This window comes from Danio rerio, chromosome 21, assembly GCF_052040795.2.
Source record: "Danio rerio strain M-AB ecotype USA chromosome 21, GRCz13ab, whole genome shotgun sequence".
Taxonomy (NCBI): domain Eukaryota; kingdom Metazoa; phylum Chordata; class Actinopteri; order Cypriniformes; family Danionidae; genus Danio; species Danio rerio.
This window is the reverse complement of record NC_141041.1, coordinates 22,808,866-22,824,431: the sequence shown is the minus strand read 5'-3', so window position 1 is coordinate 22,824,431 and position 15,566 is coordinate 22,808,866. Positions and strand designations below refer to the sequence as shown.

General features: G+C 36.4%; 1 protein-coding gene across 4 annotated transcripts in view; it reads left to right on the top strand.

Moving 5' to 3' along the window:
• Positions 1–15,566, top strand: part of nectin3b (nectin cell adhesion molecule 3b) — a 108,559-nt gene that overhangs the window by 35,621 nt on the left and 57,372 nt on the right. For all 4 annotated transcript variants that reach the window (XR_015519580.1, XM_087299647.1, NM_001014304.1 and 1 more), the window contains 1 exon segment: positions 8,287–8,637. Coding sequence is in view for 3 of the 4 variants with exons in the window: in XM_087299647.1 (XP_087155773.1) it covers positions 8,287–8,637 (351 nt within the window). In the remaining variant the exon portion in view is untranslated.

The window sequence follows — 15,566 nt, the reverse complement described above, 5'->3', positions numbered from 1 at the left end:
CCAACATGACATTGCAGTTGCGGTAGTGTGACTTGGAGAATCGCACATTGCGATATCGATGCTGAAAAGGTGCAGCCCTAGCTGGATGATTAATTGCAGTAAATAATTGTAAGTAAAGCCTGTTGAGTAATCTACTTTCAGATGAAACCGTATTTACTACACAGAGCTGTAGTTCACTAACAAGCTGCGCAATATCACGCAATAAGCCATACTGTAAATGGTCGTTCCGTGTTTTTTTTTTTTTTTTTAAATAGACTGTGGTTTGTGTAACTTCTCTGTGAACTTATCTACATTTGAAAGCACTTGAAAAGACAATGTTTTTACTACAAAATTCACTATAATTTCAGTCGAAGGTTTCAAATGAGTTCTGAGATGATTCCTGTCATGTGGTTATAACTCTAATTCAATCAATTAAAGCAGTTAATTTAGCATAGACTATAGAGACTGTGTTTCTTTGAAATGTGTTTGGAGTTTTTACTCTGGCATTTTTGAAGGAGAACTCTTGTTGATCACACAACCATGTGTCCCTGACAAGATCTCCATGATAATCGCAGCTTTTACTAAATCGCGATTTTTGATTTCATTTAGATTTTTATATTTATTACCCATCAATAATATGAATAAAACGCTAATATTTACATTTAATTTATCTTGTAATAATAATAATAAATAATAGAAAATGATAAATTCTCACAAAAAAAAACTGTAAAGCACATTTTAGTGCATGTCTGCATTTGTTTGTTTGGTGTTTCGGAATAACCCTGGTTTTTAATTGAATTTTATCTTTTCTTTCTAAATGAATCATCAGCCAGAATGATGAAGAGGTCTGTATTTTGGCATTCCCCGTCCCCTCTGTGTCTCTTGGTGACCTAAAATGCCTTTGTTTAATCATTGACAGCATAACATTAGTCAACATTTACAACATCAAATCTATCAGATCATTTCCTCCCTTGCTCATCCATTCCTCTGACCTCATCTCTTGGCCTACTGGTGCTGGTGAAGATGCAACTTGTTCCAAACTTCTATGACTCTGCTTTGCCACATTTAGTCTCTATATTTCTCATCGTCCTCCATTCACAGTGAGGATATGCTGTCGAGACAAAAGCAGGAGGGTCGTTTCTGGCAACACAAACGCTCAGGCGGGATGTTTGGAGTCTGTTGCCAAGCAATGCGGCCGGTTTTGATTTACGATTACATCTTCCGACCGGCAGCTTGTTGCAATTAGCGTTTTCATTGGAGAGGCAGAGCGGGTGAATGAGTGAACGGTGGGTGTGTGTACAGTATTTCTGTTTATTTGACTGAAAACGCTCCAGCATTCTCGCAGGATCTTCACACCGCCTGTTGCGTCTTTATCTGTAGCCTCTGGTTTTAATCTTTTTTTTTTTTTTTTCTCTCTAATGCAGATTGCATGTCTTTCTCTGAGCTGGTCACTGTGTAACATGGATGGTCTTTAAGGGACTGGCGAAGGCTGCAGATTAAATCCAGATATTTAGTTTTGTTTGAAGTGTTGCTCTGCCTGGACCAAAGCAACGCGGTTGCATGAAGGGCTGGTTTTCATTCTCAGATTCAGGTCAGCGCTCGGCCAGTCGCTGTACATGAACGTTTGAGTGGGTAAGATCATGGTTTGAGGGTCTTCATCAACTTAGACTATGAACCATCAGAGCACCAGCAAGTCTATGATGGTACGTTTTTACTCTTGACAACAACCATACTGACAGGCATCTATTTTGAAGTGAACCTGAGATGAGCATGATTGTGCACATGATTACAGAATTTGGTTTCATTTATTAGCGCTACTAATTAGCACTGCACAATTCTGGATAAAATGAGAATCGCAATGTTTTTGTTTTTTTTTGGCTTGAAATCAAGATCGTTTTTTTTCTTACGATTCTGTAGATGTAAAATCAAAGTTAATATGAGTAGCAAGGCTTGACCTTTTTTGATTGCCAGCCACTGTGGCTAGTAGATTTCCAATATTACTAGCCATTCGCCATTTTCGCTAACCACACTTTTATTGTTTGGAAAATATATTTTATAATATAAATTTGACTTTGACATGCTAAGATGACTTCATTTAGATGTTGTGTTGTCCACATGCCTTCTCATTCATTTCACTTTTTGTGTGTTGTGTATCAGCTTGCTCAGTGTGCATGAGCAAATTTTTTAGGGCTTAATATTAAGAATTTACCAAATCTATCTCACCACACAAAAAAGAAATAATTTTTTCATTGCCACAAATTTTAAATGTGTCCAAACAATCAATAGCTGCACATGTATTTTTTATTCAACAAAAGTTTTATTTTTTTATTTTATTTTTTTTAAATTGACGTTTAAAAAGATCTATTGTCGTGTATCTAAAATATGCACAGTTATCTGTCCTGGCTAAAGGTCCCAGATCAGCAGTAAACTACACATAAATGGGGAGTTAATCTCATATTATAGCAATGTTATTGTAAAGGATGATAATTAAACTTTATCATCAAAAATACCTGAGCAAAAGAAAGAGAGTAAAGCATACCGTGTGTGATTAATAAAAGCATGATCACGTGCACACAATTAATGTTGGGCCTGTTAATAATCTGTTCAAAGACTAATTAAAAAGAAAAGCAGTTACTACTGCTGCTTACTAAAGGATATGTTTTCAATCTTGAGCTCTTGAAAGCAGCAGGACTGAGTGCACGAGCATTTTTGTCTATTCTATTTTAAAGAGAACCGATCGCACCAGTTGCGCTTCCTCTATCCACAGTTGTTTTGCGCGAGTAAACAGGAGCGTGCACGCTTTTTAACAGTCGTGCGCATCATATCACCAGTGCGCGCAAGTAATCATCCTCTCATAAGGTAAACACCTGCTTTTGCTCGTGCGAACACAGTTATTTTTGTCAGTCGTACTGCTTGTCGATTCTAAGATCACATTTTGGGCTATCCTTATTGTCGAACCCTTCTTTAAGAAAACTGCAATGTAAAAATTATTTCCAACCAGCCAAAGTGGCTAGTGGGGAGCGGCTGTCTTACCCGCCAGAGCTAAAATCTACCTGCATTTGGTGGGTTGGCGGGTGTTAATGTAAAGCCCTGATGAGTAGGCTATTATTATTGTTCTCAATTATATGGTAAAAACAATAGTAATAATATTTGGCCTATGTGTAGGTCTTCTGTTGGTTTTGTTTAGACTTTGAATGGTGGACTTGAATAGACTTTTAAATATGTCCTGTTTGTTAATTTACAGTAAAGTGATGACATCAGAATACAACTATTCATAATTCTTAAGTTGAATTATGTTTGAGACATGTTCTTGTCATTGACAACATTTAGATCATTTGTTTACTGGTAAACTGAGATTACTCAGATACTGACATTGTTAAACATTTTATTCTCATGCACAAAACTTTTGTTCGCTATGAAAGAAAAAAATCGAATGCTTGTCGCAATCGAACTTCAAAATGCAATATAATCATTTAAATGACATGTATGATTCTGTTTTCAGTTTAACTGTTTCAGTTTAACTGCCGAATACACACCGATCTACCAATTGCCTCTGGCTTTATTTCAGTGACAAATGCCGTGTGCTCTGTATTAGATGTCGGGTCGCATTTATGTAATAGCCTAGGAGCATGCAAATCTCTGTGCTTGTGCGCCGATTTCTTCGCATCACACACCTGTCAGACTGTTAGTCAGTCTGTACGTAACCTTAAAAGGTTAAACAAATGACACGCAGCACTACTACAGTTACAGAAAAGTTTGCGCTGTTATAACTTACTTACCCTTTAATATGTTTTGGTGCGATTATTACCCGCTATTAAAAAAATAAAATGTTTTGAATGAGAAGCTGTAATGTAGCCGTAGCGGGATGAATTTTGGCGTGGCGCCCCGCCATGAAAGAATGAATGTATCGGAAATCATGTGGTGTGAATTATACCCTATAAATACAGTGTGACTCTTAACACTATTTGGAGACTTCCATGTTGCTGAGCAATGTATATAAAACAGTATGAACACTTGTGCCTAGAGTGTCAGTTCAGCTAGCTCTGGCCCTGATCATGTGTAGGGCCGAACCGAGATCGCAATCTTTTTTTTTTCTATTTTAATCGTGCAGCCTTACTATTAAAACTAAATAATTTTGTCGTGACATTTATTGGACTGCAAAAAAAAAGAAACTGAGGTTGTTTGTAAATGCATCAGTATCAGAAAACAAGTTGATTGACCACATTGTCCATTTGTTTCTTTTGAAAGCTATTTACTTTTGTTTTATTTTATTTTTTTTTTGTTAAATATATATTTATTAGTTTTTACTTTACGAGTTTAATTTTAGTTTTTCGGGTTTCTTATAGTTTTTAGTTATAGAGTTATAGATTCATTTACATTAACATTAACACGTTTCCTGTTATGCTTTTTATTTTAATTGATTTGTTTTATTTAGTTCACTTAGTTATTTTTAGATTTGATTTTGATTTATATTGCAAAAAGTAAAAAATAAAATAAAAATCCCTTCCCTCTGGTGGTATTTTTGGAAATGGTAGTCATTTAATTAATGAAAAAAAAAAGTCAAATTTTATAAATTACACTAAAGTGGTGTTTGACCCCAAAGTAAAAACAAATAACTTGTTTCGTTTGTATTACTTAAATCTGTATTACACGAAAGATATTTTGATAAATACACCTGTTTTTGTCCATTCAATAAATTTTTTTGACTCAATTGAACAAAAGGTTATTTTAAAATATTTACTTTTGAGTTTTACTAAAGAAAATCAATCATTCACTCCTCTCATGCTGATTCAATCCTGTATGATAAACGGACTGATTTGTGTGTGAACTATCTCTTAGAAAGTCAATAAATTTCTCATGTTGACTTTCTCAACTTGGCAGAATGACATCACATTTTACCAAAATTTGCAAAACGACATTGAGCTGTGGTAAATGTTTGGTACTGTAGCAACTGCACAGTCCTGCAGATGATCAATGTGCTGTTGATGTGGGAATCCAGAGAAGATCCCACCAGATGATCTTAATTCCAGCATCTCCCCACAGCACACACTGATTCTCCATTGCTGCGTGTTTGCGTGTGTGGATATGTGGATTCAGATGGTGCGGGCACAGCTGTCTGGGTGTAATAAGACACACAGGTTGTCCTCGAGTGGCCTTTGTTTCTTTTGGTGTCTTTTAGCACTCGTCTCTCCTTCTGTCTCGTCTCGTCTGCGCACGCACATTTCACACACACGCACACCCTCTTTCAAACATAATTAAGCTTTTGTTCGGCAAATGGAAAGAGGAAAAAATGATGACTGTCTTGAGCGATGGAAGGTAGGCAAGCGGAAAGGAGGAGGAGGAGGCAGGGAAGAGAACAGTCCGTTTTTGTGGTAAATGCCCATGTTTTTCCTATTTTAAAGCCCTTTGGGTTTAATGTCTGCGCAGACCGGCACATTCAATGCTGCTCTGCTATTGTTCAGAGACTGAATTTAACTTCATTTTTCTCTAGTCTGCCTTGTATTGTTCCAGGTCCATTTTAAAAATAATTTTTGGTTTGTGTGAATTTTTTCTCTGAATTAAAAATGAATGAGAGAGAAAAGACGCTTTACAAATTTGTAGATAATTTTGCAGTAAATTTAACATTTATACAGTAGGGATAAAATAGCATACACTGAAAGCATACATGCATACATACATGCGCACCATTACTACAAGTTTTTATCAACAGATTTATTGCATTAAAATCAACACTAATCAAAACTAACACAAAAATCTGCATGTGCTCATCGGCCCTGCATGCACTGCTTGATTTGAGATGAACCGAGTTGACGATAATAACTGCTATGTTCTCACAGGTGGTGTCTGATATTGAACAGATGATGTTGACATAGGCTATAAAATTATTTGCATACGTCATTTCAATAGCAATAACGCTTTTTTATGAGCTGCAATATTAGTTTAATCTCAGTGAATTCATGCTTTTTTGCGATGGTGAACACACTGCCAGTTGCACGACTGACAACATTGTGACGATTAAATGAAGAATTAAATAACGTTAACATCTCATGCTTGAAATGTGTATTTTCAGTGGCAAACACTGTTAGTTGAAAACGTTTCACCAGCTTTACGGTGAATGGCTTTAGTCAATTTCATAGCATACTTAAAGCCATTGGAAGTCTTTTATCCACTCTTCGAAAAGTCAAAATGGTGATCACCTTAAAGATGTGCCGTTATTTGTAACTTTAGGCAGGTTCTAAAACAAAATCCCTCATTTTCATTCTCTCATTTGCAGACCTTAACATTTTCGTGGCTGTAGCTCTCTTTCATCTGAACTGAGGGATTGACAGCTGGTGTTAACTAATCCCATGGTGTTCTGTTTTAGAGCAGTGAGCCAATAAGAAGAGGTTGAAGGCGGAGCAAGCATTGCGGGCTTTGTTTACTGCAGCAAGTTCACGTCAACTGTTTTAAACCAATCCTAAGCGCTGCAGGGTTTTTTTTTTTTTTTTTTTTATGTGCAAAGACGGATTCTTTGTGAATGTCTCCTAAATCCGAATGTCTTTATTATGTTCTTGCACAAATCATACCTGTCAACATTGGGGTGTGAAAATAAGGGATATGACATAACACCCCACCCCCCAAAAAAAACAAAATCCCTAAATGACTAAATATCTGAAGCTGTTTTATTGCTAATTAAACAGTTAAACAGTCAGTAATATGTTTTATTATTATTTACAAAAAAAAAGTATACATTAGAAGCAAATAAATTAGCAAACAGCTTAATTTATTAGCTTAATTAATAGCTGTTATAAAGAAATGGAATCAAGTTATCAAATCTCGTTAATCTTTTCTTTACTGTATAACTTACACATTCTGATTAAAACGCAATGAGTCTGTCATTTTCCCAGAGATAGGTTGCAGCTGGAATGGCACCAGCTGCGTAAAAACGTGCTGGATAAGTTGGCGGTTCATCCCGCTGTGGCGACCCCGGATTAAAAAAGGGACTAAGCCGACAAAAAATTTATTAATTAAGTCTGTTAAATTTTTAGTTTTTTTATTTGATTACATTAACAGTGATATCACTTTAAAAATGCACACATCTAATGTTATAATGAAAGCATTGGATTGCTTTCTTAACTTTTTATGCTCATTTAGGACAAAATTAGTTGTGTTTTGAAAACCCACTAAGATAGACATCTTTAGATGTTGTTGTTGTTGTTGTTGTCGTTAATTGTGTATCTGTTCAAACACGCAACCAAAACCCAGACTTTCGCTCTGCTTCAAACTTGTACAGAATCCGTTTGGGAAACGGCGTCTATTTATGACTATGGAGCGCGTCAGCTGACAGTCAAGCACCGCTATATGACTGTTATGAATATTGCATAGAAGAGGCCATGGCACCTGTAATAAAAGGGGAATTGCACCGTTTTTCTATATATTTCAAAGAGTTTTCATGCCTAAATAAAACTTAAGCACGGAACAAACTTTCATTTAAAAGAAAGGGGGCATCCCCTGGTGGTTTGTCGGTATCGGTTGTGTATAGGGAGAATCGGCTCAGTAATGTTTTTTGCCACCCTTCATAGAAAGATTGATGCTAGAAAATACCTTTAAAGTATTCTAAAGTATTTTATACTATAGGGATAGTAGTGGTATAAAACTGTAAAATACAGGACTATCCCAGGAAAAACGGGAGGCTTGATGTGTGTTACAAATGCTTCCAAATATATTTTGAGGTTTTGTACAATGTGTATTTGTATAAATGATGTGTTTTGTATTTAAATGTACAAAGTAAATATAATTTCAGACAAAACATTGACCAGTTAGTTTAGAAGAATATTATTGGACCGTTTATACAGTTACAAACAAACCAAACACAGTGCATGTATTATACTACATACTAATGGGTGTTTAAAAAAACGTTTGATTTTTCAGTTAGACTTTAGTTGTTTTCCTTTTTAGTGTGCACTCGCTTAATTGTTTCTGACCCATTTTTACACTTATTTTAGAAATCTGTTTTGAAGCGTCAAACATTAGGACACATATCCTCCCACCAGCACAATAAAGCTGATTTCATTAGCTCCTTTTACAACACAACAAATTACACTAACTAACCAGTGTGGTGTCCGTGTCCTCAGACGTCTAACCACAGGGAATTGACTTTTTTCATTGGAAACTCAGAGCTCTGCTAACAGACCTTGGCGTCTGATTGATCGGTGCTCCAACAGGATAAAAACCGATTTGTCAGTAGAGATGTTGTTCAAGTGCTTTGTTTTCCGCTGCTGCTCAAATGTTGACGCGACTAACCTTGTCTCCCTTTCTGTGCCCTAGGGTTGGTATATGGCAGTCAGGTGATCGTCCCCCCTAAAGTGAATGCTGTTTTGGGTAAGAATGTCACCCTCAGCTGCAGGGTACAAGTGGACACAAACCTCAGCCTGACACAGAGCTCCTGGGAGAGGAAGCTGCCCAATGGATGGGTGACCCTGGCCGTGTACAACCCCATGTTTGGTATCTCCATCCCTCCCGATTATGAGCGACGCCTGTCCTTCCGCTCGCCCTCTGCACTCGACGCCACCATCATGCTGGAAGATGTGGGTTTTGCTGACATCGGCGTGTACACCTGCAAGGTTGCCACCTTTCCGCTGGGTAACACACAGGCCTCCACCACTGTCAGCGTACTAGGTAACAAGAGACTGTGTGTGTGTGGGTGTGTGTGGATGCTGGATTGATAAAGGCCATGATATAATTCAAGTGAAGTCATGTGAAATACCTGATACTGTTAATGAACATCCCAACTCCAGTCACACTATTGTAAGCACCATTCAGTTAATCGGGTCATAAATCAGTGCTTTTCCTGGGCCAAGCAAAGTCTCCAGTAGTGGCTGAGACTAACTTGTACTTGCACACAGTAAAGTATCCTAGTGTGCTACCATAACTAAATTAAATGCGTGATTTTTTTCTTATATTTATAATTAAAGTATCTTTATAAAAAAAGTATATAATATATTAAGTATAAAAAAGAAATATGTGACGAATGGAGTTTGTGTTTTTGAATCGTGTTTTGAACTAACAAATTTATTTTTAGTTTTTTTTTTATGATGTTTTGAATTTACGAATTGTGTTTTGTAAATGTAAAGGGTGCTGTGGATGTATGAATTATATTTTGTAAATGTGCTATTTTTGAGATTAATCGGGCTTCATACCTAATGGCAGTTTTTATTATGATATTTTAAATTACAGTTGATTAAAGGGATTTTTCTCCCAAAAATGGAAGTATCATTTTGTTCTCCTCGTATGGTTTTAAATCGATGTGTTTCTTTCTTCTGTTGAACACAACATGTGAGATACAGTGCATCTGGACAGTATTCATAGCACTTCACCGTTTTCCACTTTTTTTTTTTTTTTTTTGTTACAGCCTTATTCCAAAATGGATTAATTTATTTAATCAATTCTACACACAATACCCCAGAATGACAAAGTTTTCACAGCCTTTGGTCAAGACTTTGATGCACCTTTAGCAGCAATTACAGCCTCAAGTATTTTTGAATATGATGCCACAAACGTGGTACACCTGTCTTTGGGAAATTTTGCCCATTCCTCTTTGCAGTACCTCTCTCGCTCTATCACAGGGGTGTCAAACTCAATTCCTGGAGGGCCGAAGCCCTGCACAGTTTAGTTCCAACCCTGCTCCAACACACTTACCTGTAGATTTCAAACAAGCCTGAAGGACTCAATTAGTTTGATCAGGTGTGTTTAATTAGGGTTGGAACTAAAACTGTGCAGAGCTTCAGCCCTTTTGGAACTGAGTTTGACACCTGTGCTCTTTCAGGTTGAAAGGGACGCGATGGTGTACAGCCATTTTCAGATCTCTACAGAGATGTTCAGTAGGATTTAGGTCTGAGCTTTGGCTGGGCCACTAAATGACATTCACCGAGTTGTTGTGAAGCCACTCCATTGATATTTTGGCGGTGTGCTTTGGGTCATTGTCCTGCTGAAAGATGAATCGTCACCCTAGTCTGAGGTCAAAAGCACTTTGAAGCAGGTTCTGACATGCACTGTCAACCCTGAGTCCTTGTATAGACAGGTGTATGGCTTTTCAAATCATGTCCAATCAACTGAATTGACCACAGGTGAACTCCAATTAGGTTTCTTGAAACATCTCAGGAATGATCCGTGGAATGTACCAGAATGTACCCGAGCTCGATTGAGAGCTTCACGGCAAAGGCTGTGAATACTTGTGTGTACATGTGACTTTTTTTTTTTTATGTTTTTTTTATTTATAAATGTGCAACAATTTCATTTTTCACTTTGTCATTTTGGGGTATTTTGTTTAGAATTTTGAGGAAATAAATAAATTTAATCTATTTTGGAAAAAAGCTGTAACAAAAATGTGGAAAAATTGAAGCGCTATGAATACTTTACAGATGCACTGTATTATTTGAAAAATGCTGGTTCTGGGACTTAACAACTTTTTAGTAGGGAAATACACTGGGTGCCAGCTACCAGACATTTTCAAAATGTCATCTTTTGGATTCAAGAGAAGAATTTTTATTTTTTTTTACTTTATTTTATTATTTTTTTAAACAAGTGAAGGCGGAGTAAAAGATGACAATTAAGTGTTGGGTGAACTTTCCCTTTAACACTACACATATTAGAAAATACTTAAAGGAAAATACAAATGTTCATGTTGTGTGAATCATTTGAACCTGAAATGTTATTTATTCGTTATGAGCATCTTAAAACAGTATTATCTAATTACATGTACTCAGTGCTGGTTAGTAGCTGATTACATGTCATTTAGATTAAGTAATCAGATTCCAAAAATGGTGTATGTGTTTGCTTTCTGATTTAATTGGATTATGCACTCATAGCGTGGTGCATGTGTATGAATGCTAAAGTGCCGTGACCAAACTTTCTCATGTGTGCGGCTGACAAACAAAGAAAGGCGTGCGAGTGGATGCTCATCACAGCTGCCGAATAAAGTGCTGCTTATTTGTGTAAGTGGGCAAGTATGCAGTGTGTGTGCGAAAGGGTGGAAAAACATTAAGAGCAACTTCAGGGCAGGAATGAAAAGCAGTGTTTTGGGAGACTCTCCAGCTCTTTCAGAGAACATGGTGATGTTTAAAGTCTCTTTTTCCACCAAACCCCCAGAGCCGCAGATCTGCTCTGCTAAACACAGATACAACTGAACTCAATTGAAGAGCTTTAGTAATCTGAGTGCTCAAAAGACAACAAAAGGAAGTTTACAAGCACAGAGCTTTGTTAGGTGTATCAAATATGTACTGTGCTATGGAGGCGTGAGGAGACTCGCTGTTTCTTTTGTGAGCTATATGTAAAATGGTGAACATTTATTGTTGAATAATGATGATGATGATCCGTGGTGGATCTAGCAATTTTTAAAGGCACAGTTTACAGAGGGGGGGCAAGTTATTCAATTGGTGCATTATATTTCTGGAACATATAACTGTTTATGTCCTATTAAAGTACAGTATATATTACTATATATTAGCCTATTACATATTTTCAGGGGTTACTTTTACATTTGCAAGTAGCAGAAATATTAGAAAATCATAATTTTACATGCAACATTTCTGTGAAAAAATAATTGCATCAACAAATATGGGAGACTACAGAGTGTTGTAACATGGGGTTAGTTAACACTGCCCATATTATCAGTCAGAAACAACATATTCATCTATATCTTACTCTGCAAGATACTATTAAGCTTACAGTAGAAGTTGCATGTGTCTTTGATCAAGATTGTGGGTTTTATCATTATCATTATTTTTTTTAAGAAACTGATTCTCACGACAAACTAATTTTTTTCCCCCTAGCATTTATTAGATGAAGAAAATATTTAACTAAAAGAAGCTGTTTCCTGAGTTTAGCTTTATTCTAAGCACCCAAGCAAGGTTTACAAAAGTAAACCATTATAGCTGATGCATTTTGGTACATTGCTTTTACTGCCTATGCACAATACAAAAAAAAAGAGAAGTACAAACAGTGGTGTCCCTATAGAAATCTGTCAGGTTTTGTTAGTTCTGTATGCACAGTTTCTTTAAAAGTAACCACTGACTTCAGATTTTTTTTCCCTAAGTCAATGGTCACAGGTTTTCAGCATTCTTCAAAATCAGTTTCTTTCTTCTGTTGTACACAAAAGAACATGAGTAAATTTAAGTTTTTTTTTTTTGTTTAACTTTGGGTGAACTGTCCCTTTAATAAAATCATCAGTTCATTTTGTTCTTTAATAAAGTTTTTGCAATTTGCATAAACTGGACAGTGTGCACCAAACTGAAATAACTTTAACTCCGTATTCTGGCTTAATCTCTGACTGTAAAGAACGTTCGAGTATGACCTGATCATTTGTGGTAAATGTCATGCATGACGCAGCTATTTAAAAAGTCTATTATTTTTCGACTGAATGTTTGTCAAAGATATCAGATATCAGGTCACGTTTGCTAAATAAGCTGTCATTTTGACAGATTTGCCCTCAATTGTTCTGTAACCTTCTTATAGTGATAAAGCACAGTAATTCTAAACAGAAGGTGTCTGTTGCACCGTAAATGACAGCACAGAAGCAGTCTTTACTTTGTCTTTACTATTGATTTTGCCATGGAGCACACCTTTACCGTTAGCATTACTTCTCTAAATGGTCATTTAACAGCGCATATGTGGCCTCTGAGCGGAATCGCAAAAATTGAACCTTTTAACTAAGATTAAAGAATAACATGTTTAGTTTCATATGACCATCAGTTTTGGCCTGTTATGTAAGTGAACCATACGGTTAGCAACATTGTAACAGTTTTAGTCCCTGTTTCGGAACAAGCCAGTCGATCTGCAGGCATGAAGCACTCCTCATACAAGAAAAACCTCATACAGTGCCCCTGTGGCCCCACCTCTAGATCCACCCCAATGATGATCAGGATCAGCTGGTACAAGAACAAATTACGACAGTGAAGTGAAAGTAAAATCCCATCCATATCAAATTATGCTCTTGTCCGTTATTTCAGAATCATGGGCAGATTTAGTGATTTTGGGGGCCTTAAGCAACTCCAGCCATGCAGCCCAAGTCCTGAAATGCGCTTTTTCTACTTTTATTTAATTATTTTTAAATATTTTCAATATTGCAAGCTCTACATTTTTAAATGACTAGTTTTCGTAAAATGAATTTACAACTAAAAATAATAAATGCATCTTGTTTTATATATATTTGACTTCTGGACTGCTCCATGATTGAGGGTGGTGGATATTTTATTTTATAATAATATAATTGCCTAACATAACAATTTATCATAATAATATTATGTTATTGCATATTAAATTATATTTATTAAAGAAAAAAAATGTATGTTGTTTTTCTTTATCATATTTTGTATTGTGAGACAAACAATGTTGTAGTTTATAGGTATAATTAACACTTCTAGATATTTATTGAGGGCCCTCAGATGTCCTGGGGCCCTAAGCGGCCGCTTACCTTGCTTATTGGTTAAATCCGCTCCTGTTCAGAATGACTCAATTTTGAAATTTAAGATGATAGATAGATAGATAGATAGATAGATAGATAGATAGATAGATAGATAGATAGATAGATAGATAGATAGATAGATAGATAGATAGATAGATAGATAGATAGATAGATAGATAGATAGATAGATAGATAGATAGATAGATAGATAGATAGATAGATAGATAGATAGATAGATAGATAGATAGATAGATAGATAGATAGATAGATAGATAGATAGATAGATGGATGGATGGATGGATAGATAGATAGTCTGACAGACAAATATCTATATTGCAATCAAATTAAATGTCTGCTGTTCTGTATGACATGATATTGCTGCTATGATACATGTAATAAATAAAATTATACCTGTCTGTATAATCATAAAATATTTAATCTGGTTTTGATGTGTGCCGCGCATCCGGTGGAAAAGCTGTTCAGCCATAATAAATGACATGCAAACAGACAAGTAGAGCCGAGGTTCATGAAAGCATAGAAAAGGATGAATTGAAAAAGATGATGTCATCGCTAAAATGAGCTGTGCAATTGGAGGAACGTGAATGAGAGCAGAGACGAACGGGGACTGGAGGGCTTTAATAAAAGGAGCAATGGAGGGGGACGGGATGCAGGAGGATGGAAAGTGCTGGTGTAGTGAGGGGGGACACACACGCGCCAGAGCTATAATTAGATCAGGAGGAAGGGCGTGTGTAAGAGTGAGTGTGAGAAACATACCCTCTGCTTTTGGGATCCTCTGCACTGTAGGGTCAAGGATGTCGTTGCTAGGTCCTGTTGAATTTATAGTTTAAAGTGACACACGAGTTGTCACACACAGGCATAAAGCAAACACACACACACACACAGACGCTTAAGACATGTCATTCAACACACCAGCGGATCATTGAAGGTACGACAGCCACAGCTGCTACTGTTGTCTCTGAAGGTCAGCTGCCAATGTTAATACTTCACAAGATGGGGAGAGAAAGAAACTCGTGGTAGAGACAGAGAGATGGAGAAACCAATGGTAGTCACAGAATGCTGACATTTGCTACATGTTCCTTGACTTCTGATAATTAATATTCATCATAAAGTGATGTATATTGATAACTTCTAATGCAATGCATGTTATAAATAATGCTTTGGAAACTTAAGTTTCTTGAACATTTCAAAACAAGCAAATCAACATAAAATGACTTAACTGGGGGAAGAGTATGTGTTTTGTTGGAAATTATTGCTTTTATTCAGCAAGCAATCATTAATTATGTTAAAATGACTTATAACGTAACAAAACATGTCAAATTTTGCAAGGAGCAGTTTTTTTTTTATTAAAACTAATAAAATGTATCATCATTTCCACAAGTGTTAATCAGCGTTGCTTTCAACATTGATAATGCCAGATGTTTCTTGAGTACCAAATCGACATATTAGAATTCTTTTTGAAATATCAGGTGACTCTGAGGTACAGTACAAAGCTGGATTTTCAGCATATCTGCTGTTGTTTTCAATCTACTGTATGGCAGTGCTAGTATGGCTCTTCTTAAGTCCCATCATTGATAGAACTAAGTGGAGGAGCAGAAAGGGAAATGGCCCCACACATATTAACTTCCTGTCAGTCGCTGCAGAGGCAAACCACAGTTTTCCAGGCCTGAACACTGCTGAATTCATAACGGCTTGCACACGCCCAAACCCCGCCCCTTCTGCCATGTAAACTGGATAAGCCATTAAAACAAATAATTTCATCTTCTCTGGAAAAGCACTTAGTGCTTTCTGATGAGAAACCAAGGCCGGTAGTCACAATTTTTTTCATTCTGATAAGTCTTTTACTTCTCTGAGAAAATCTAATTATTTTCTCAGTCATTCTTATCTGTTTATGAATTTATTGGCTGTGCTTCCAGAGAGATTCTTAATGCTGAGGGAATTAGCTTTTATTTAGCTTAGTTCCCCATTCAGAATAGATTTCCTTTAACTCTGTTTGTTATCTTAATGCAACTTTCTAATAATTAACGTGTCTTCTCACATTAAGCACAAGTGGTGTACACTTGCGTAAAACACTGGAGGAGAACTGGGTAAATGAACTAATGTATCACTATTCATCCTCAGTTGGTTG